This window comes from Mastigoproctus giganteus, chromosome 4, assembly GCF_048544385.1.
Source record: "Mastigoproctus giganteus isolate SK-2022 chromosome 4, ASM4854438v1, whole genome shotgun sequence".
Lineage (NCBI taxonomy): Eukaryota > Metazoa > Arthropoda > Arachnida > Uropygi > Thelyphonidae > Mastigoproctus > Mastigoproctus giganteus.
The window spans coordinates 39,993,199-40,018,145 of NC_143578.1; the positions used below are offsets into that span (position 1 = coordinate 39,993,199).

The 24,947-nt window shown below is 40.0% G+C and overlaps 1 protein-coding gene across 2 annotated transcripts in view; it reads right to left on the bottom strand.

Moving 5' to 3' along the window:
* The window catches only part of Ccz1 (vacuolar fusion protein CCZ1), an 80,388-nt gene extending 75,754 nt beyond the window's left edge, over positions 1-4,634 (bottom strand). For both annotated transcript variants that reach the window (XM_090371492.1, XM_090371491.1), the window contains exon 1: positions 4,363-4,634. In XM_090371492.1, coding sequence (XP_090227618.1) covers positions 4,363-4,437 — 75 coding nt within the window. In that variant the 5' untranslated portion in view covers positions 4,438-4,634. The remainder of the gene's footprint in view (positions 1-4,362) is intronic.
* Between the last annotated feature and the right edge of the window lie 20,313 nt (positions 4,635-24,947).

Sequence of the window (24,947 nt, forward strand, 5' to 3'; positions counted from 1 at the left end):
GCACTATATTGAGGTAAACTCCTCTTATTAATTTACTAATATTATTATCAACGTAGAACATATCGAGTAGTACAGCTCTGATTCATACTATCTAATTAAATGTTATCTAGAAAAAAATAACTGAAAATTCTCAAATAAGAAAGTCTAGCAATTCTGAAAGTAGAGGCTGAAGTAAATTAGTAACCTTTCAGAGTAAATATACTATTAATAAAATAATGCTAATTATTTTTAAGAAAATACAAAATCATATTGCAGAAGTAAAAAAAAGCTGGTATTTTTAATGTACAAATAGATAGTATACAAGACAGTGTAATGGAGCAGTGTTCAAATATAATTAGATATGTAGATAGTGAAGAAAAAGCTGTAAATAATTATTTACAAAATGTATTTTGTAAATAATTAATATATAGTTGTCTGGCCAATATAATGGCCTTCAAGGAAAAAAAAAAAGGAAATGTTATCAAATAAATGCCACATATATAGCACATAATTTAAATGAAAATATATGTACACAGTCATGTGTAAAAACAAAATCATATTTCGGGTTAACTAATAGAATAACATGCTTTTCTTCTGAATCCTATAAAACAATGGTTCCCAAACTACTGAGATCTATAGACTCCTTCAAAAATGAAAAAGTTTGACATTGACAAATGCAAACATTGACTATATATATTGATTTTTTGAGGTTATTACAATATGGTTAAATTTCAATGAAGTCTATGCCTTGCATCTATAAATAATTAGATGAAGTAACTTTCAAATAACTTTGAAATAACTTTCAAATAATTGTAATAAAGTAAAGGAAAGTAAAACAGTTTCAGATTTACAAAATATCTGTAAAAATGGAAATGCTTCTTTTGGAAAAATGGAAATATCTGTAAAAATATATGTTTGTGTGTGTGTGTGTTGTTTGGTTTTTAGGAGCATTAACAACTAAGGCCATATTGCTCCGGGGATATGCGGTGGTCATTCCCTGACCTTTTCGCATCCTCCGTATTTGGTGGTCACGGGCTCGAACCCCGGTCTAATCAAGAAGCGTGTGCTACGCACTGCTGCTCCTGCCCACCTGGCTACGGAGGCGCTGTGTGTGCGTGTGTGTGTGTGTGTGTGTGTGCGTGCGTGCGCGCGCACTGGGTTTTCTGAAAAGAAAATTCAAAGTTTTATGTTTAAAACAACTCAACTTTATTCTTATTTTTATATAAATATATAATAACTTTATTTATCATCAGTTTGCTTTACATAGAATGAATAATTTGATGAGTTCCAGAGAATCATTTTGCGGACCCCCCTGGAACTGGTCTATGGACCACCCAGGGGTCTGCGGACCCCAGTTTGGGAACCGCTGCTATAAAAGAATTTCTATTTGGGAAAACTGCAGCTAAAAAGATTGCTGAGATGGTGGAATAAAAGTAATGCAATTTGTACTTTATTTGGCAGTTTTCAAAATCAAAAAAATTAGATTTATTTCACAGTTCTGGAAGTGTTACAAGAAATATCAAATAGTACTGATGTTGACGAAAAGCCATGCTCAGAAGCATTTCCATTTTTACAGATATTTTGTAAATCTGAAACTGTTTTACTTTCCTTTACTTTATTACAATTATTTGAAAGTTATTTCAAAGTTATTTGAAAGTTACTTCATCTAATTATTTATAGATGCAAGGCATAGACTTCATTGAAATTTAACCATATTGTAATAACCTCAAAAAATCAAATAAAAAGTAACAATATGTTCAATAATTTAGAAAAGTGAGAAAACGAACAGATGAATTTATTAAATATCTAAGACATCTTGAATGACTTAACAAAATTGAATTATACTACCCAGAAGAGTAAATATGCCTGGGAAAGTCACTCAGGACTATGTTATACTAGCTCCTTATAAAAAGTATGAGGCAGAAATTAGAAAAACTTTAATTAATAATGCAGTAACAAACATTAAGGATTTGAAACCAAAAAAACGAGGAGGATTTATATATGGTGTACAAATATATACTGTATCCCATATATATAAATCATCGACACAGGTAGCATGTGAATGTTATTTTCAATATTAAAAATAATAAAATTGCATTTCCGTGCAACACGGGGGAAGAAGTTTTACAGGGTCTAATTTACAGTCACAGAATATAAAAAATTATTGATGCCATAAGTCTGCTTAATCAAGTACCTATTTTGTTTTTGTACTTGATTTATTTAAAAAAACAGAATTATTTATTTTTTTATACACTTAGAATTTGTTAATTTGAATTATAATAAAGTAAATAAGTAATTTTTCTATTTAATTTTTTAACCATATAAACCTACTTTATTGTCACATTTTTAAGTATCAGTATATATGGGATCCTAAAGTTCCAATTTCTTTTATCTTCAGTCTGACTCTGCTGGTTACTGTTACTATTCATTAAGCATCCTGCCCCACCTTTGTATTATCAGCAAACTTAGACATTGAACTTCAAATAGTTATATCAGTGATGGTGAATCAATGGTACACATGACAGGAATGAACTTTTTTTTTTTTTTTTTTGATTTGGTAGTTGTTGGCGCATCGGCTTCTGTGGCCATATTGCACCTCCCAAGGTTTTTGCAGTACTTTGATCCAAGCCCGAGGCGGGAATCGAACCCGCGACCTTTGGGTTGCCGGGCAGATACTTTACCCACTCGGCTAGCCCGGTCGGCCAGGAATGAACTGGCAAACAAATAAAATAGTTTATACCATAAAAAAGTAATTTTTAATTGAAGATAGTTGTTTTATGGTCTATCGGCCACATCTAATCGTTTATGTCCAATTCTTTAGTGACAACCTCATTGAGGCTAACCAGATTGGTCAGGCATGACTAATCTGGTGTACACAGTGGTTAATGACAGTCATCGGGGGGGGGGGGATACTACTTCAAGAGGATCTAAATAAACTCAGCAAATGGACTGGAAAATGGTAATTCAGGTTTAACAGTGATGAATGCAAGGTAATGCATTTCGATAGCCTAATCCAAGAATAACATAAGATTCAGATGGTACCAAACTCAAGGTGGAATAGAAAAAAGATTTAGGGATAAGTGTACAATCTGATATGAAATTTTTTTGGGGAATGCAAACAAGCTGATAGAACAGCTTATGAGATTGTGTCAATGACATGCAGGAACTTTGACAGCAGAGACAAAGTAGATTATCCAATTGTATAAGGAAATGGTAGGCCACATCTGGAATACTCCACAAAAGTTTGGAAATCACATTTTAGGAGGGAAACAGGTCTGTTGGAAAAGGTGCAAAATGGAACAAGTCTAGTTGGGGCACAAAAGTATATTGTTACCAAGATTGGGGTTATGTGAATTGTAGTCTTTAGAAACTAGGCATCTGCATAGCACATAAATGAACTTGAAAAGGGTTAAGTAAACTAAATGGTGATGGGAACTTTACTCCTTTTCCCAGATGAAACACAGGAGGGATGAGAGAATAACTTTAAACTGAAAAAGGTTTGTTGTTAAGAATTGATATGCAGCAATTAGCATTCAGCCAAAGGGTAATAAATTATTGGAATTAAGTTCCACCTAATGTTGTGAAGGTGGGTAACTTGAATAAATTTAAAGCTACTAATAATCCCAGTAATCATTTCCACGTTCTTTCCAATAATTTGCACATATAAAGCCACAATCGTAAGGTCATATGTGACTAAAGGTTAGCCTATTTTTAACACTATTATTATGTTTTTATTTATTATATCCAAATTAATAAATAAAATGAAAGCAAAGCGTGGATGCCAATCTGCGCTGTTACTAATTCCGTGTAGCTCACAGCTGTTTTCCGACTAAGTTTTTTGCCAAGTTGTTGGTGTATTGTGTGTTAATTATTTCTGTAAACTGTGGGTATTGTATGGTCGGTTGGCCTTCTATACTGGTGAAAAAACTGCAGTTTCTGGGAAAGAAATTAGTAGAACGCTCACCCGAGAATGACTCAGCAATGGAGTGAAAGTCCACAAAACAAAAATTCCTTCATCGTGACGAATTTCGAACCTAAACCAATGTGAACAGCCAGTGATCGTATCAAGTATGCGAGGGCTCTAAGTCGGAAATTCTGTAATTTGCCAACTGATACTGTAAATTCTACCAATTTGAAAAAATTTAACTTCCGATAGTTTAAACCTATCTATCTGTATACTTTTTTGAAAGTGTTTCTATGCATGGTTTCTTCTTCTACATGGCACATCTTTCGAGTTTCTAATCTTGTCAAAGAAAAAAAATCTAAAATTCAGTCAAAATAAAGGACAACAACAAAGTAAATATACTATGGCAAGGAAAAAATAACAACAGCAAAAAACAGAGCTTGAGCGTAATAAAAAAAAAAAAAAGCACAAGAACTTACTTGACCTTCTCTGGGACCGTACAATGAATTAAATACAAAAAAATTTTGAAGAGTTATTGATGGCTTCGACGACATCAGGTGTGTTAGCCTAAAAAAAAATTATGTCATAAAAGTTAAACTGCACTAATCTCTTAATTAAGGTCACCTCATCATAAATTTATGCATATGATACTTCATACAAGTAATATTCAAGAAGCGACGGAATTATATTAAACGCTTCGCAGTCTACCATGAGTAAAACTTCATAACTGCACACCAACAGCAGCAGATTACATAAGCCTAACATCAGACTAGCGGTAGCAGCCTGTTTTCATCATGTGGTCGACGATAGGGGACGTTTACAAAGTTTCTCATATTAAAATAATTATTTATTTTCAATTTAATTTTAAAAATAACTGGCACTTTATTTCAATGGAAAATAAAAAATGCAGTTTTTGATAAAGATACATGTATTTATCTTACAAGTATATATAAAATTTAATTACTTGAACTCTAAAACCCTTACAAATCTTGAAATACATAGTAATGAAGATAACAATAAAAAGAAAAAGGGAGGAAACAACGACATCACCATAAGTTTAGTGGGGATAATTACGTAAAGGGGTCAGAACAAGGGAAGAAAGAAAGACAGGAGGAAAACTTAGGTTAGTTCTGGCGTTTGATACTTGTAAAAGTTCCGAGTTGCTTGAGCGAATACACAGAAGGGCAACAAGATTGATGAGCGATAACGAAGGGGTTCTGCAAATTGCAGCAGCTGGAGACCAGGCACCTGCGAGGTGATCTGATTGAAGTGTATAAGGCCTTGAATAGGTTGAGCAGGCCCAATTCTGATGGGATTATTCCTCTTGCTCCGATTACGAACCTGAGGGAGGGGGGCTTAAATTCAAATTGAGGAAAGACAATTATAGAATAGATGTGCTAAAATTTGCCTTTAGCCAGAACGTAGTTGATTGCTGCAACAAACGTCCATCTGTTGTTGTGAAAGTTAATGGATTAAATAAATTCAAGGAGGAACTGGACAAACGTTTAGAAAGAATGGACCAATGGCACCTCGAAACTGACGCACATGGGGAAGGATTACCTCAGTACAGTAGCGTGTACCGGTTACAGTACCGCCTTTCAGTATCTGGAGTTGTGTACGTCCATCCAAGATAACGCTTCCCCAGGCGAGAACACCTCGACCGCCATATCAAGGTTATCGTGTGCCAACCTCTCGCCAGATTAGCTGACATCCAGAATCGCTGCTGAGACTGAATCTACTCTCATCAGTAAAAAGTACCTTAAGTAAAGATTTTGTGGTTGTAACCTTTAGAACCTTTAATTTTTGCACACCAGTGTATTACTATTACTACTATCTCGCAAAAAGTATTCTTCTGCTCGTATGCTTATCTTTCATGACACTCCGATTTCTAGGAAAAATCGTATATTTCTATTGGGGATTACTATGACTTCTATTCTCTCTTGGCATAAGTACATTACAAATATTGCTTCCTATGTATCTAAGAAACTTGGTTTTATATTTCACTCTCTGCGTTACTTTACTTCCAAAGAGGCCCATCAAAATTCCTCACGTCATCGACGCAACTCGATCTCAGGTCTTTTCCACCCGGTGTGGGGATGACGGTGATTCTACCAACTATGCTACGCACGAGGGCTAAAGACAGGGCAACTCCTTGCGAGGGCAGTTTCTTCTACTTTGAAAGATAAAAAAAAAAATGTAGTAGTAGTAGTAGTAGTAGTAGCAGTAGCATGTGATGCAAGAAAGCAAGTGTATGAGCTTATGCAGCATCAACCAAAAAAAAAAAAAATATATATATACATATATAAACATATATAAAAAAAAAATAAATAAATAAATAAAAAAATCACACCATTCCCTCCAAATGCCTGTCCAGTTCCTCCTTAAATTTATTCAACCTATCAACTTCCACAACGACAGATGAAAGTTTGTTCCAGCAATTAACCACCCGCTGGCTAAAGACAAATTTCCGCACATCTATTCTACATCTGTCTTTCCTTAATTTGAATTTATGCCCCCTTAGGTTCGTAATCTGAACAAGTGGAAGGATCACATCAGAATTCAGCGTGCTCAACCCATATATTAACTAAGCGGTTTAAATACAGTGACATCTGTTTTCTCAATATTTCTTAGCAAGAAATGCCAAGGGCTGATCAAAGCTAAGTATTGATAGTAATAAGAAATGAATAATAATTCAAATAAAACAATTTTCATAACATTCACATTCATACAAAGTAGTCTTCCAATTCCTCTTTAAATTTAATCCGATTATATATTTATATCCTAAAGGTTTTCCAAAGTCATACACTAATTTTCAGGAAATATAGCAACAAAGGGATTGATGTTTTGATCAGATACAGGCAACCTCCGTATAACACGGTTTCGCTCAAACGCGGTTAGAGAATCTCAGTAAACCTCTCATAACAGGGTATTTTGTGAGCTTTTGTGTGGAGGAAACCCTGCTATTAAGTAAGATGTAATTTTTCAAAATTTCCATTCTCTTTGAATCCCACTGTTGACTCGCTAGTCAAAAAAAAAAAAAAAAATATTGAGAAATCACTGTATTTTGTTTTGTTGGGAAATCCCCTTGTTACGTTCTGTGCTATTGTACTTTTGCTTGTTGAACTTGTGGAAAAATCTAGATTTAAAAGTTTTATTACTATTGGATAACGTGTCAGGCCACTCAAAAGATTTACGTCATCCAGACGTTGAAGTTATGTTCCTACCACCACAGTTGTATTAGGTTAATACAACTTCTTTCCTTCGTCCATTAGATCAAGCCATTATATCAAATCATTACTTCAGAAAATCGTCACAATAGATTTTGGAAAAAATTGATTCCGAATCTGTTGAAGTAATGGAGGCATGGAAATATATTTCTCAATTGTGGACTGTATTAGAATCATAGCTATATCGCCGAAAGAAGTAACTTTAAATGCATGTGGAAAAATGTATGGCCAGAGTCGGTACATTCAGCAAATGTGGTCGAACAGGCATAAAACGGAATCGGTGCGATAGTAGAGCTTGCGACGTCGGTTGGAGGGGAAGGTTTTGATGATATGGTTACTGAAGCTCTCGTGGGTAGCATAGTTGATAGAATCATCCTCCTCCCCACACCGGGTAAAAAAGACCTGAGTTAGAATCTCATCGATGACGGGAGGAATTTTTATGGGTCTTTTTCACAACGTGGCTGAGTTAGTCGGACTTAGGCGAGGGTAGCACGGTTATGTCTCCGGAATCTCGGTTTTTCGTCCAGCAAAAGAAAAATTCGATCTCAGGTCGTGCACAGCTTATAGACAATATACACAGATTAACATGGCCCTAGTTGCCTATACTCCTAAAAAGATATGATTACTGAAGACGTACAAGAATTACTGGTAAAAAAAGAGGCTGGCCAAGCTGATGTGGTGGAAATCGCATCGTGGGTAAAACCAAATCAATTCAGAGGGATGATAGCAACAGATGAAAATTCTAAACTTTCAAATTTTACACTAAAAAGCATACGGGAAGGCATTAAGTTAGCCGAGAAATTTGAATCTTATTTTTTGAATGCAGATTCTTGAATGAGAGGAGCCCAAAGTTGAAAAGGGAGCTTCAAAAATGCTTAGTTCCAAAATATGATGAAATTCACAAATACACCGCTGAGCCAAAACATTATGACCAGTGAGTCGTTATGCAAATCGAAGCAACTGCAGGTGAACAACGGCGCGCGTGCGGGTGGGACACGATAGAAAAAACACCTCATACTGAGCTTGAGCTCTGTTAATAAATGTTTCTCTTGTTCTTCAGATGGGAAATGCAGCAGACTTAATCGAGTTTAACAAAGGCCAAATTATAATGGTCAGACAATTGAGTCAGAGCCTATCTGAAACGGCATGGTTGGTGGGATGCTCACAGTCAGCCGTGGTTAGTAGCTACTGAAAGTGGTTAGAAGAGGAAAAAACCGACAAACCGCCGGCGAGGTGTTGGACGACCACGGCTCATCGACGCTAGAGGTGAGCAAAGGCTCTCCCGAATGGAACGTGGCAACAGAAGGGCGACTGTAGCGCAACTGGCCGTTAATTGGAATGCTGGTGACGGGAGTAATGTGTCATAACACACAGTACATCGAACCCTGCTGAAAATGGGGCTGCATAGCCGCAGGCAGCTCCGAGTGCCCATGCTAACTACGGTCACTGGCTACAGCGCCTACAATGGGTACACAAGCATCGGAACTGGACCTTGAGTGATTCGAAGACGGTCGTCTGGTCCGATGAATCACCTTTCCTATTGCACCATGTGGACAGCCGGGTACATGTGCGTCGTGTACCTAGGGAAGTGGTGGCGCCTGGATGCACCGTGGGACGAAATCAAGGTGTTCTGCTCGGATACCCTGAGTCCAGTTATCCTCTGACGTTTACCACCTACCTTGGAGTTGGGAGAAATTCCTGGTTCCATTTGACCCTCAACACACTTTGTACTTGGTACCTAAACATCATTGCTGACCAGATACACCCTTTCGTTGCAACGGTCTTCCCCTCTGGCGGTGCTGTCTTTCAGCAGGATAATGGGCCATGCAACACCGCCCAGATTGTTTGAGACTGGTTCGCGGAACATGAGGAGACTTCCAGGTATTGCCCTGGACTCCAAATTCCGCAGACATCAATCCCATCGAGCATCCGTTATTTGTTGGAACAGCAACTCCGATCTCTGGCGTCTTAACCACGGACCTTACAAGAGATAACCCTCATATAACACAGAAGTTCCTGTAATGTCGTTTTGTGTGAAATCGTGTTATACGGGACTAGGATAAAGTACAAAAGGGGGGTTGCGTTTCAAAAGCTAACAAAAATACACTATTTCGTTAACAAAATGTTTACAAAACTAACAAAAATACACCATTCTAGATGTTGTGTATCTTCTACTCTCTTTAAAAAATCAGTAATCTGAGTTTGTTTGCTTTTGCTTGATAAATACACCGATGAGCCAAAACATTATGACCACCTACCTAATATGATGTTGGTCCTTCACGTGCAGCCAAAACAGCTTGTACCTGGCGAGGCATGGATGCTACAAGATTTATGAATGTGTCTTGTGGTATCTGGTACCAACACGTAACTAGCAGATCCTTTAACTGTACTTAAATTCATGTATCGAAAAAGAGTTAATGCATTGGATAACGAACAGAACAATTACCTTAGATTCGTGTTACATAAAAATCGAAACAACAAACCTGAGAACAGAAGTGTGTTGCAGATCTAATGAATGCATTAAGAATGATCAGCTTTTTGCATAATTAGAATAGGAAGCAATGTGTTATTATAACTTTATTTTTATTTGAAATGCTTATATATATATATATATATATATATATATATATATATATATATATATATATATATATATATATATATATATATATATATATATAGGATGTTTCAGAAATGATAGTCAATAATTTTAAGGTGAAAAGTACAAACTAAAATAAGCAAAAAAGTCCCAGCGAACGTCGGGCCGCAAATGAACCGTTTTCGAAATAATGCACATTTTCTCTTAAGATCCACCACTGACTATGGGAGCACTAGTTTAACAAAAAGCTGTGAATCCTTTGCTAAGGGTGGTTTTATTAAACATAAGAAAATACATTTTTAATTTTTGGTTTCAACACCACAGGATTTTACAGATGTTACATGTTACAGGATGTTCTTTCTAATATCCTTTCCTCAACATTAGGTGCTATGCTTCTGGGCCTACCTTAGCATTAGCATTAGCATTAGCATTAGTAGAGGCATTTGATGCAAGAAAGCAAGCTTATGCAGCATCAGCCAAAAAAAAAAAAAAAAAACCTGCTCGTATTCCTCTATGTGCGAAGCATCCATGTTCTCTAAGGCATTGATGTACCCTAATTAATGTGCACCTGTTGGGCTGCCTTCAGCAGGGAAATGTTTCCTGGTACAAACGTACAGCCTCGAGTACACTGCCGTTGGCTTTACCATATGTGAAGTGCATGTCCGCATACTCTTTGCTGCAGTAACCTCTTTCCATGTTGACGATCCTTTGACAAGTATTAGTATGCCTGCTACGTCTCAGAACATTGAGAGAGGGGAAAGGAAGAGAATGAGCATAACCTAACCTAAATAAACAAGTCAGTGGTGGAGCCCAACTAGAAATGTCCAATATCTCGAAAACGATTCATTTAAGGACCCATGTTTACTGGGGATTTTTTTTGCATATTGTAGTCTGTACAGTGCACTTTCAAATTATTGACCATCACTTTTGAAACACCCTGAATATATACAGGGTGTCTCAAAAATACACGGCATAATTTCAGGAATGAGTTCCTCATATGTAGACAATAAAATATTTTATATCAACATAGTTCCGGAAATGCTTGGTTTCCGAGTTTTGAAGGTCTGTCTATGACACTTAACTGTTCACATCACCTTATAGTAATTGTTCAAAATGTCCACCTTCTGGCTGAATATAGGCCTCACATCGACGTCTCATGGACTCGCGAAGAGGATGCCAAATTCCTGCATGTTTCGTATTGTCTCACAACCTGCCACAATTCGATTGCGGGGAGTTTCCACATCAGTTACCGGAGTCGAATACACCAATGACTTTAAATAGCCCCACAAGAAGAAATCTAGTTGGTTTAAATCAGTTGAGCGTGGAGGCCAGGCAGTTGGTCCACCTCTACCTATCCACCGACCAGGAAATCTTCGATTCAGGTAATTGTAGGCTAGGTGGCTGAAATGTGCGAGAGCGCCATGGTGCATGAAGTGTGCTTTTTAACGAATGATCAGTGGCGTGTCGTCCAAGAAATCAGGTATATTGTTTTCCAAAAAGTTTCTGAACGCCTGCTCTGTGAGTTTGTTTGGAAGTACATGGGGCCCAAATAACTTATCACCAAAAACACCCGCCCAGATGTTGAGGCTGAACCGCTGTTGGTGACGTGATTGAAGAATTGCATGTGGATTTTCCTCAGCCCATATATGCTGATTGTGAAAGTTTTGGATTCCATCTCATGTGAATTGTGCTTCATCTGTGAATATCACTAAGGCAGAAAAGTGAGGAGTTGTACCACACTGCTGCAAGAACCACTGGCAGAATATTACTCGCGCAGGGTAATCTGGTGGTTACAAGGCCTGTACCTGCAGATGGTAAGGAAATAGTTGATGTTCTCGCAACACTCTCCAAATAGTCGAACGTTGAACAGCCAGTTGCATTTCTATTCTGCGTGTGCTGATTCCAGGAGTGGCACGCACAACATCCAAAATCTCTTCCGATCAGAAGTCGTAGATCTCGGTCGTCCTCTGTCGGCAGAACGAGGTGTAAAGGTCCCATGTTCACAAAGGCGGCAATGGTCAACCTTTCCCTATCTCTTCCATCATGCAGTATGATTGATGACTTTTGAGGTTATGATGAACGTCGTGGCGAGATCCAATATTCCTTACATTTCGAGGGTACAGCTCTAAAACGGTGTTCGCAGGCCGGCCGCTAGTTAGTACACCGGACTGAACCTATTGGTAACTCTCTAGGAAGCTTCCGGATTAGCTAGTGTATAATCTTGCTGCCTCTACTCTGCCAGATAGTGACTGGAGGGAGTCCGAGTAGTGTGTATCCGGGGAGCATTGTCGAGGCCACGTTATGTCAAGGATCTGGGTATATTCTTACCATATGTATGCTATATCCAATAATTTCATTACTTCATACAGCATGTCCCACCTACTTTTTCTTACTATTGAATACACCATGAATTGTCAAACTAATAGAGCAAGCTTATCTGCGAAAAGATCTAAACCTCCCAAGGACTTCCTAATTCATTTCACAAATATACATGGTCTCAATTCTAATCTCAACGATGTCCATTTCCACTTGCAGTCTGCCAAACCCCATGTACTTTTTCTGACAGAATCTCAGTTATCGGTTGATTCATCTACTGCTCATCTCAGATGCCCAAATTATTCGCTGTATGATTCCTTTCGCCTCAAAGGTGTTACTTGTGCATATGTCCGTTTTGATATTCCCTGTCAGAGACTTGGCAATTTGGAATCTCCTCTCTTTGATCTTCTCTGGCTTAAAATCTCTCTACCTCATTGTGTAAAATTCATCTGTTGTCTCTACCGTTCTCCCAACTCCACTAATCACTTGGAGCTCTTTGACTTCCTCTCTTTGCAACTTGACTTTCTCCAGTCCAACTTTCCTAACAGTGAAGTAATTTTTCTTGGTGATTTTAATGTTCACAACTCCAGCTGGCTTCCGTTTTCTAGTCACACCGACCCAGCAGGTCGAGATGCTGAGGCTTTTGCAATTACTAATGACCTAGCACAGATTGTTCATTTACCTACAAGAATACCGGACAATCCTAATCATACAGCCAATACGCTTGATCTTTTTCTCACAACCAACCCTTCTAAATACACGGTCGATGTGAGAGGTCCTTTAGGCACTTCAGATCACAACTTGGTGATTGTCTCTTCTCCAATGGAACCTTTATCTCATGGCTATTCCCAACCTCGTGTTGTTTGGCATTACAAGAATGCAAAATGGGATGACCTGCGAGACTTCTTTTCTTCTTTTCCTTGGTCGGATTACTGTTTCAAAACTTCTGATGTCAACATTTGCTCAGATCGTGTCAGTGAAATTATTCTTGCAGGAATGGAATCCTTTATCCCACACTCCACTTTAAAATCTCGTCCTTTATCTAAACCTTGGTTTTCCAATAAATGTGCTAAGGCTGTCCAAGAGAAGAATGTTGCATATCGTAATTGGCTTGTTTCTAATTCTTCAGTTTCATTTTCTGCCTACACCAAAGCTCGCAACAGTTGTAAAGCAGTTATTAACCAGCCGAAACTAGAGTTTGAACAGGCTAAGAGTAGAAAACTTGCTTTCTTGCCCTAATGGTAGCCGAGCATTCTGGTCTCTTGCCAAAGCTATTGGCCGCAACTTTTGCCCATCTTTGCTCCCACCTCTGTCCAAACCAGATGGTTATGTTGCCACTTCAGCCAAGGATAAAGCTGAACTGCTAGCATCCCATTTTTCTTCCAGCTCATGTATTAATGATCTTGGTAAAACACTTCCCACCATTCCCAACACGCTCCATTCAATGCCTCCTGTTGTCTTCCGTCAAAAGGATATCAGAAGGATTTTGATGAATCTTGATGCTAAGAAAGCTCCAGGTCCTGATGGTATTTCTCCACTTGTTCTCAAAACCTGTGCTCCTGAACTTACTCCTGTTCTGTGTCACCTTTTTTCACTTTCTTATTCCAAAGGTGTTTTTCCTTCTGCTTGGAAATTTTCTCATATCCAGCCAGTTCCTAAAAAGGGTGACAAATCCCTCCCATCCAATTATCGTCACATTGCAATTACTTCTACTCTTTCTAAAGTAATGGAGAAATCAATTAACCGCCAACTCTTAAACTACCTAGAAACCTTCCGTCTGATCAACGATCACCAGTATGGATTCCGTCAGTGTCGATCCACTGGAGATATTCTGGCTTATGTTACCCATTTATGGACTAATTCAATGGAAAGGTTCGGTGAAACACAAGTAGTTGCTCTTGACATCTCAAAGGCTTTTGATCGTGTTTGGCATAAAGGTCTTCTAAACAAGCTTCCATCTTATGGTTTGCCAACTGTTTTTAGTAATTGGTTATCCAGTTTTCTCTCTGATCGCTCACTGAGGGTGATGGTAGATGGCTCTCTGTCTTCTAACTTCTCCACTAATGCCGGTGTCCCCCAAGGTTCAGTTCTTTCCCCCACTCTTTTCCTCTTCTATATATCAATGACCTTCTTCCATTGACTGGAAATCCTATGCATAGTTTTGCCGATGATAGCACATTGCATTCAACTTTCCATTTTGAGAAACGTTGTCCTGCTCAATCAGCTTCAAGTTCTCGAAAATCTGCTACCAATTCCTTAAATGCCGATCTTCAGGTAATTCTCCAGTGGGGCAAAGACAACTTAGTTGATTTCAACCCTTCTAAAACTCAGTCTTGTCTTATATCTCGCAAAAAGGATTCTTCTACTCCTATGCTTATCTTTAGTGACACTCCGATTTCTAGGCAAAATGATATCTCTCTTTTGGGGATTACCCTGACTTCTAATCTCTCTTGGCACAAGCACATTACAAATATTGCTTCCTCTGCGTCTAAAAAACTTGGTTTTCTCTTTCGCTCTCGGCGTTACTTTTCTTCCAAACAGCTGCTCACTCTGTATATATCGCAAATTCGCCCTGCCATGGAATATTGTTCCCATATCTGGGGTGGTGCCCCCAAAACCTCTCTCCGGCTTCTTGATTCCATTCAGAAGAGGGCAGTTAGGTTAATTAATGATTCATCTCTAACAGAGTCTCTCCACTCGCTTTCTCATAGACGCACTATTTCTGCTGCATGCCTCTTCTACAGATACTTCCATGGGCACTGTTCTTCTGAATTGGCTTCTATAATTCCCGCTCTCTCTTTCAAAACAGTCCGAACACGTGCTGCCACCAGCCAACATCCATTTACTGTCCAACTTCAAACGCACAGAACCAACTTTTCATCTTCCTCATTTATTCATTCAACTGCCGTTTTCTGGAACAACCTTCCTTCATACGTATTTCCTGAAAATTACAATCTACAGAAGTTCAAGTCCAATGTCAACAAATATCTTCTTTTGTCTTCTTAACCTCAAACCCAAGCACGGTACTAAGTACTATAGGTTCTAATACCTCTCGTGTTTGGGGTTCATATAAAAAAAAAAAAAAAAAAAATGGATACCTTCAAACGTTTTTCTGTCTAGACATCTTCGTTCTGGGAACCTTTCGTGGTACAAACGATGAGCCTCTAGGGCATTGCTGTCCGCCAAACCGTACATAAAGTGCATATCCGCTTGCTCCTGATTTGAGTACATGGTCGGAATGGAAAACCACCAGATTTTGTCAGTACCTTGTGATGAAAAGGAAGTCACCTGCTGGAGATAAGACATTTCCGTTAATAACTCAGGAACCAAGCATTTCCGGAACTATGTTGATATAAAATATTTTTATTATCTACATATGAGGAAGTCATTCCTAAAGATATACAGTGTATTTCTGAGACACCCTCTGTATACAGTAAGTCCTCGCTAATCCGGTTACAGTTAATCCGGATAGTAGTATAAGATGGTGATCTGACCCATGCAAATTAGGTGGGCTTATTGGTGCGATTAGTTGTTGAGTTGAGTAAGTGTGGCTTTGTGATTGGCTGTTCAATTGAGTTGGGGGGAAATTTAGTTGATATTTTTTCTCACTAGATGGCGCTGCCTGTTTTTTTTTTTTTTTGTTGTTGTTGTTGTTTGTGGAGTCCTGATCCCACATCTAGTGTAGTGGTTATTTTGCACTAATTCACTGGACTACCCATCAAGTGGAGTGAATGTGTGTGTAAATGTGGCTATTATAGGTAACAGTGTGTGTGAGTGTGACGTCAAGAGACCTGTATTCTGCAATGAATTGTGGGATTGTGAGGTAGGGGGCTCAGCTTTGCAGAGCCCAGTGCTGAGACCGATTGCTTAGCTATTTCATCTGGTGGATGGAAAGTGTAAGAAAATTTTTTTTTTCTGTGTTGATACTATTGGAAATATATACTGTGCTATTATTAGTCCACTTTGCTGACGAAAACCTGAAAGTAAAGATTTTGTTTTATGTGTTCCCTATTGTTTGATGGTTAAATACATCTATATATTTTTTATCCCAATAAGTTAGTCAGGGTGGTGGCTTTATCTATCGGTCCTTTTTGCAAGATGAAAATGAAAATTCTTTTCTTCTTATTCAAGAATATAATTTTTTTTTTGTAATTTGTTTTTTCTCTATATTGAAATATAATGATTTTTCACTCTTGAAAGTAATTTCCCAGTTTTTTAAGATTTTTAAAACTATTGATTAGTTGTAAATTTTTAAAAGTTAGTTCTCTAGTAGCTAAGAAATGACATTAAAAAAAACCAAAAAAAACCCGTGAAACTCCTCGGTGACTCCAACTGTTCGAAAGCTGTAAATAAAAGGCACGTTTGTCACTTTTCTATTGCTGCCTCACACTGATTGTGTTTTTCCAAAAGTACTAAGATGTTATTATTTATTATCAATAGTCTTCTTCTTCAAGATGAATGTTTCCATTTACAATGGGTTTCCTCACCCCTACAAGTTATTTCTTGTTAGGAATTTTTTTCCGCCATAAAGTGCGGTTCTGGGTGTCTTGGTCGGTTAAGCCTCGGGCTGTCATACACTCCCATTCTCCATCCATCCATGTCCTCCTAGGTCTTCTTCTTCTTCGAGGATAGCCTTTGGATATATGTTTTCTTGCATCCGTTTTACATGTCCATACCATGTTAGACGCTTTTCTTTGATGGTGTTAATAATAGTCTTTTTCACTTCCATTTTTTCCCTTATGTCTTCATTCCGTTTTCAGTCTCTTCTAAAAGGTCCTGCTGAGCATGTCCAAAAATCCATTTCTGTGGAAAGCAATTTGTTTTCCGCTCGCCTATTCAATGTCCGGGTTTCCGCTCCATACAATAAAAGACTTTATACAATTATTTGAAATGTAAGTTTCTTTGTTTTATTTAGGATATTTTTGCTCCACAGAACAGAATTTAACATGCCGATAGCCTTTCTGCCGTCTGCAGTTCTCTTATTGATCTCTGCTTGGGATGATCCATCACTTTGTAAGATTGATCCCAAATATTTGAATTTATCGACTTGCTTGATTTTAAAATCTGCAATATTTAGAATGTGTCCTGGTCCTGAAGACAACATTTCAGTCTTGGTAAAATTGATTTTTGACCCCATTGTTTATATTCCTCAAACAATTATGACATGCATACTTTGCATCTTCTAAGCCTTGTGCTATCACCACCTGATCGTCTGCAAAAAGTAAATTGTGAATATAGGTGTTCTTGTTAATTGGCAGTCCCATTTTATTGCATTTTTTTGACCAGAATCTTAGGCAGATGTCGATATAAATTTTAAAAAGTGTTAGGGACATACAACAACCTTGTAATAAGCCTTTTGAAGTGTGGAATTCAGGTGACAAAACTTATCCCACTTTAATTCTGCATCTGTTATTCCTGTAAATTGCCTTAATAATGTTAATCAGTTGTCCATCAATATTTGCCTCTTTCAGTGCTTCCCATAAGAGTTTTCTTGGAACACTGTCATATTCATTTTCAAGGTCAATGAAAATCATAAAGATTTTTTTTTCTTTTGATTGGCATTTTTCAAGGATCTCTCGTACTGTTGAGATATGGTCTATACATGATCTCCCGTCTGAAAAACCATTTTGTTCTTCTGATATCTCGATTCGGGCTTCTAAATGGTTCCTGATCCATTTTCCAAGGATCTTTAACAGCGGGTTCAGGACGCATATTCCACTGTAATCTGAAATAGCTTTTCCAATCGCCCTTCTTATATGTCGATTTGCCTGTTTTGCTGGACGAAAAAACCCCAGTTTCTGAGGGAAAAAACCTTGCTATCTACGCCTGAGACCGACTAACCCAGCCACGGAGTGAAAAAAGCCCAATAAAGTCCCTCGCGTCATCGACGGGATTCGAACCCGGGCCTTTTCCACCCGGTGTGGGGAGGACGGTGACGATACCACTGTGCTACCCACGCAGACAACCATATTGGGGATATTGGATAGACTCTGCTAACATCTGGGATGAATCTCCTGGTGATTTCCCCCTTGGTTAAATTTGTCCAGCGGTCCTGCCACACTCGCTGCATGTGTGCTTGAAGTCTCCTCTTCTCAAAATTTTGGTTGTTGGTAAGATTCAGCTCGAATCACAAGCAGGTCAGAGACACGCCCTTAGAAAGATGATACTACATTCCAGTTCTCACCACCTCCAGCTCGAGGGGGAGAGCCCCCCACCAGGACCTGGAGGGCGTGAGTACTCACAGTGCAGCAGGCACGAGAGATGGAGAGTAGGACCGTGCGTTGAGTGGAATCCAGGATTCGTCTGTTAACTGCAGTCGTAGCCTTGCCAAACCAAATTCCGGCTGCATACGTAATCACAGGGATGAAGATAGCCTTGTAATACAACGAGAGGGTTCGCTTGCTGAGACCCCAGTCCCGACTGGATATCCTAGGAACCATGGCAGTATAGTTTCTTACTTTGGTTCTGATGTATTTGAGATAAGCTTGGAAGGAGAGTTTTCTATCTAGTACTATGCCAATATATTTCAGTTGCTCTGACAACTTTATGGTCTTGTTTCCAATTTTAAACTGTGTTGGTCTTGTAATACAGAGAGTTCCTTTAAGAAGCAGAGAGTTTGTTTTGATGATGATATGGTCAAGCAGTGTGTTTTTGCCCAGTACTGGAAGATTTGGAGTGCATGATTTGCCAAGGTCGCAAGCTGGGCCCTGGAATTTGCAGCCACCATCAGGATGAGGTCATCAGCAAATGCTTGTGAACGAACCTCCCCGAGGTCAAGGCATAGAAATTCGTCCATCACCATGTTCCATAAGGTCGGCCCGAGGACCGAGCCCTCGGGGAAGCCACGGTGTATCCATCTTGTGAGTTTCTGATAAGGTGCATTTAGTGTGATCACCCTATTTGAGAGGTAGCTTTTCATGATATTGAACAAATTGTCCGGTACATTTTCTTGCCTGAGTCTGCGGAGAACGCTCGGCCACCAAAGGGTGTCAAACGCTCCCGCGAAATCAATTGTAATCATCAGTAAGTATTTCCTGTCTGCTTGGCAGGCCTCAGTGAGCAGTGCCTGTAGAGCATCAACCGTGGAATGCCCCGGTCTGAAACCATATTGGTTTGGTGATACTAGTTTGCTTTCTCATAGTGGCTTTGGATACGTACATGGAGGAGACGCTCCAGGAGCTTGCTGCATACGGTCAATAGGGCTATGGGCCTGTATGAACTTGGTAGATGTGGTGGTTTTGTCGGATTTTTAAGGATCAGTTTCATATTTGCAACATTCCAGTCATCCGGGAAGGTGGTAGTGTGTAGGCAGAGATTGAATAGGTGCAGCAATAGCTCCGGGCAAGCTCCACAATCTCCTACATAATCTCAGGCTCGAACAAGTCAGGCCCCGGACATTTTTTCCCTTTGATAAGAGCTGCTGCGGCTAGGATTTCTTCCTGTGTGAACTTCGGTTCAACTTGTCCAGTCCAATTGGTTTAATTTTCTCTGCAGATCTCATGCTGGTCAATTGTTGTTGGATTAATGTTTGGATGAAAAATGTTGCTTAAGATATTTATGGCTGAGTCCCTCCAGGTTGTGGTTAGGTTTCCCTGTGGCGTTTCTGTAGCGGTGTTCACTTCCCCCTGGGGAGTTTGTGGTGATTTTGTACACCTACCCAGGGGTCAGAATTTCCCATGTAAGAAACAAGTTGCTCCCAGGATTGCTGCTTTGATTTCTTTATTCTTTCCGTATACGCGTTTCTTGCTGTTCGATATACTTGTTTAAGTTCTTCGACCTCCACATCAGGCCAAGATCTTCTCGCCCTTTGGAACGCTTTCCGTTTGGCTTGTACCTCCTTTCTCAACCTTCGAAGCTCCTCGTTCCACCAGGACACCGCTCCCGGAGGTGTTTTCCTTTTAATTGTGGCATTGCAGACTTGTGTTAATAGGGTGGTAATCTCTTTTTGAAGAAGTTTTGGATTTTGAGTTTGCCTGAGTTTCTGCTGCTATTGCCCCACCATTTCCAGCAGGGCACCCCTGAACGTGTCCCAGTTTGTTTTTTATATTGCATTACTCTGGAAATGGCTTGTTTATTACGGTTTTTTGTGATCCTGAATGCAATGGCTCGGTGATCCGAGGTCGTCCAATCATCTTGGACCGTCCAGTCGGAGATATAGCTGGCTGTGTTTCTTGTAGCAAGAGAAATGTCAATGGTGGCTTCCCAAAGGGTGCTGCTGAAAGTGGGGAGGTTGTTTGGCTGACTGAGGATTCCGAAAGGGGAGTTACCCAGGTAGTCCTCCAGTCTTTGGCCGTTTGTTGCTCCTCGATGGTCTGGTATTGTGCTATACCGCGCGGGAGACCTGCAGTTTACATCTGCCCCGATGATAATTCGCCCTCCTGGAAGAGTGTTTAGTACACTTTGAAGGTATCTTATAGTCCCGATAATATCTTCGCCTGGACGGCAATATAGGGCGACGACGTAAAAGTTTCCAAGCGCTGTAATAATGTGGGCACATACGGCCCAGGCTGTGCAAAGTTGGGTTATCTTTGTGGCTGTGATATCAGAGTTTCTTACAGCTATTGCAGCCCAGGGGGTTTCCCCTTCCATCTGGATGACTTTGTAAGTAAAACAATATCCTCTGACCTGGTTCTTATGAGCGTACGGCTTTTGCAGGATGATTACATCCGTGTTGTCCTCGTCTGCCCGAATCGTGATTTGGCCGACCACAGCCCGGGTCCGTTGTGCGTTAATTTGCATTATTTTTACCTCTTCGAAGTTAAATTTTTTAAGGTGTCTCCCCATAATCGATCCGTTGTTGGTGCTGATCCTTGGCTTTTATATACGTTGGACATATTCTGTCTCTGATGGAATGTGCTGAATCCATTTTGAAACTTTTACAGTTCACACAAATAGGATCTTTGGTTTTGTTAGGACAGCTGTTAAATTCGTGGCCTTTTTCAGCACAATGACCGCACGTTGGCACTGTCTGGATACAAGTGTGTGAGGTGTGGCCGAACCTGCAACACTTGAAGCATTTATGCATAGCCACGTGTTCGCGAAAGCGGTGGCTGCCCCAGTTTATGTTATACCCTTGCTTGATTGTTTAGGACCTTCCAGGCGATTGGGTTGAGTTGAACATTCCAGTTTTTGCCTCCTCCTCCTTTGACTTTTTTTGAGTATTTAGGAGTGATTAAGGCATCTGCCTCTAAGTCTGGGAAGTACTCCTGCAAGTTCCTACAGTATAGTTCTTCAGTGAGTTGCTGTGGGGTCAGGTTGTCACTGAAGTCAAAAATTATGATAATAGAGGTCCCCAACTTTTTTGGCGCCTCTGCCTTTAAACCCATTGTCGTTATTTTTGCATTGGTCATAATTTTGTTAGCTTCTTTTTTAGTTTCCGTTTCGATCACTATGCCTGTATTTCTAGTTTTTCTTATTGCTTTTATTTTCGAAGTTTTTAGATCATCTTTCAACTCTGTCATTATTTTGGTCTTGATTTGTTCACTTGTATGTGATTCTTTGGAGTTAATGGGTGTGATAACCACCAGATTCTGCTGTTTTATCAGGATTCTCTTTCTAATATGCTGGGGGTTTTGTCGACTGGTCTGTGGTGGATGCCCTTGGATGGAGGCACCTAGTTTAGAGACTGGAAGGTTCTTAAGTACAGCACCGGCATAAGAGGGCACTGTAGATGATTCAGGTTCTGTGGTAAGGCCCAGTTCCCGCTCGGGTGAAGACTAGGGAAGCTTAGCACAAAAGTCTAAGGCCTTTTCCGGTATTGTAGACCTTGTCTTGATTTCTTCATTGACAGCTTTTAGCTTCTCATTCTCGATTAGAAGAGCTGTTGTAATTGTTTCTAGGCTTGCCCAAAGCTCCTGGACATAGTTTCCAGTGGCTTTGGTGAATCTTATGGAGTCTTGATTGAGGAGTGCCACCAAGTTCCTGTGCAAGACTGAGATGATCTGATGGAGTGAGGTGGTGTCTCCCTCATTAAAGGGGCCAGCCAGAACAGGTGGTGCAGGAATGGTAAGCATACTGGATGGTGGGATCCCAGATGAGACCACTTGGTCCAGAGCAGACGGTAGTTGTGTAGCCAAGAAGTCTGCTGGGGCAGTTTGAAGTGACAGAGCTGATGGAGTTTGGTGAGCACCTGAGGAGACTTGCGTCTCAGGAGCAACAGCCACAGGAGTGTTTGGAGCTGCAGGTAAACCTGCAGTTGAGGTGGAGTTTGCCATCGATTCGAGGATGGAGGCAGCTATTGGTGTAGAGATTCTTCAGTCCAAGGTGGAAGCTGAGTAATTATGGTCTATGAAAGGTGATGTACAAATATTATTCGTCTGTGCAGGAAGAGGAGAGCAAGAGAAGCGCAGAAGACGAGCTCTGGATCTTCTCTTGGACTTCTTTCTCTTTGAGGAGGATTTGCCAGGTACTCTAAGAGGCAGAGAATTAGAAGTCTCCGATTCGTCTCTCTCCGACGTGCTAACCTCATCCTGTGAACTTTCAGCATTTTCATTATTTTCAATCATCTTACTGTGCCGGGATGAAATATTTAAGTTCAGGGTGTGAATGGTTCTACTGAGTTTTAGTCAAATCTCCAGAAATGACTAGTGAAGCATTTAAATAATTAACAGAAAAGAAGAGTTTCCAACTCTTGTCTGTAGGGTGCGCTGAAAGAGATAGGAATAAATTTGCATATTGTATTCTTGGGCGACAGAGGACTGCCGACGTCACCCGAGGATCAGTAGTCAGATGTATCAATGCACAATAAAAGATAGTTCCCTTCAAAAGCTGCTATGTAAATAGTATGTTCCAAAATTAATAACCAGATATTAATTAACTCAATAGACAATCAGTATTAATTACTACTGACATCATAATTAATAAATAAATGTTCCTAATTAAAAGTTCTAACTTAAGTTCCTAGCTTCAGGAGGACCAATGGCCGATCGCCCTGGAGGTCACGTGACTTGTTATTTCAAACAAATTGGCCGAAGAAGAAAGGACGAATTATTCGCGTCAAAACAATATGTCCCTCAAAATCACAATAATCAATACAGTTTCACTAAAAATCAGTATCAACTGATATGAAATTAATTAAGGTATCCATAACTCTCTAAAAGATAGAGAAATCTAAAGATAAGTGGTCTAAAACTATGGCAAAGAATGATAGTAAACAACAACGGCCGGACCTATTGGGCGTAGCCATTATGAACGAGCCGTGAATGAACGATAAGGGTGAAGATTTAAAATCGTTCATAACTGGAGAACGCCTTAGAAGTTAGGCATAAAATAAACATCAGTCGACTCACCGAACCAAACAGATCCACTTCGACTTGAATTTAATCCAAAATGATAAATTGGCACCACTTTAAAAAAGACACTTTGAAGAGCACTAATTAACGCAACCCGTGCACTGTGGCATCTAATCAAGAGTATCTTCCTGAAAGATTCCTCTTCTGATAGGGATTGGTCTGGTTGTGATGTTCTCGACCTTAATGGTGGTACTCTATTTCGCCATTGTTTCTCCTAGGAAGTTTGTCACTAAAGTGTAAATAAAGTAAAGTGTGTTTAGGGTCAAACGGCACCAGGGGTTTCCCCCATCTCCGCGTTGCTTTCATTGTGGGTGAACCAGTTCGCTGGGAAATGCCAGAGATTTAAAAGTGTATGGATATTGTATATGTGTAGTGTCATGTATCGTTGTTCATCTGGTCGTTTAGCCGCTGACCTCTACTGAGGCCCAACGTTGCCCCACTTTCGCCCCGTGGAGGAAGACCAGGAAACACCAGTAGACTAAGATTTTCTCTGGCAGGTCCTGCCGCTTAATTTCCTGAGATTTCGGCGGCTAGGACCTTAAAAAAAAAAAAAAAAAAAAAGAGAAAAAAAAATAAAAGATAATAATATATATGTATATTTGGTAAATTCGATGAGGAATAACGCTAAATTTTGAAAGGCCGAATGTATGGGCGAAAAACGTAATTTGGAGATGATTAAATCAATTTCGAAGTGTAGGGCATTCGCTTGCGTATGTGTGGGTTGAGTGGGTGGGGAGAATGAAGCCTGGGGGGAGAAAAGACAGAAGTATGGAGTCGAGAGAGGAGGCAACCCCAAGTCACAGTGGGTCATGCCCATGCCCCATCAGAAGGGAAAGTGGGAATGGCAAGGAGGGGAGGAGACAGTAAGACCGTCTCCCCCCCACCGGGGATAGGGATATTAAAGATGAAGGAGGCTAGGGCGCCCTCTTCAAGTCGCCAAATGGCGTTTGGCAGCTGTGCTGCGTTAAGTCTCTTTTCTTCAATGTCGAGTCGATTTCAGTCCAGTCGCTCATGGGGTAAGCCCGTCCTTGTGTTTTTCACTTTCTTGTCTCAGGGTTTTTCTCTGTAGTAACTCCATTGGATGGTATTTTATGGTCTTGTACAGTTTAACTTGTGGTGGTCTTTCGTCAGACACGATTTATGGTAATTAGCAGTTTTCTCCTCTCGAAGAGGTCCTGCGCATATTGAGAAAGTGCTCTGTATTCCTCTTCTGTGTCAATGAAGTGGGATTCCAGTCCTTTCGGAAGGTAGTGTATCTTTGTGATCAGGATGCCTCTGAGATCTTCATATTCTGGGCAGTCGTAAACCAAGTGATTCCAGTTCTCGACCTCCCCACACGTGCAGTTGGGGTCCTCAACAAGGCCGAACCCGAGCAGCTTCTCCTTAAAGGGGCCATGACCAGTAAGGAGCGAAGTCAAGTGCTTCCCCGGAAAGTACCAGGCCGGTTGCTTGGGGTATATTTTGCTGAGGTCGGGGAGGAATTTTCTTGTAATTTCTCCTTTTGTTATATCGGTCCATCTTTGTTGCCACTCCCGAAGTAGGTAGGCCTGCAATCGGACTTTTTCTGTTTTAGTGCTACTCGCTGGGTCAATTATGAAATCCTGGAAGGTGGCAGCAACCCCCCTGGCGTG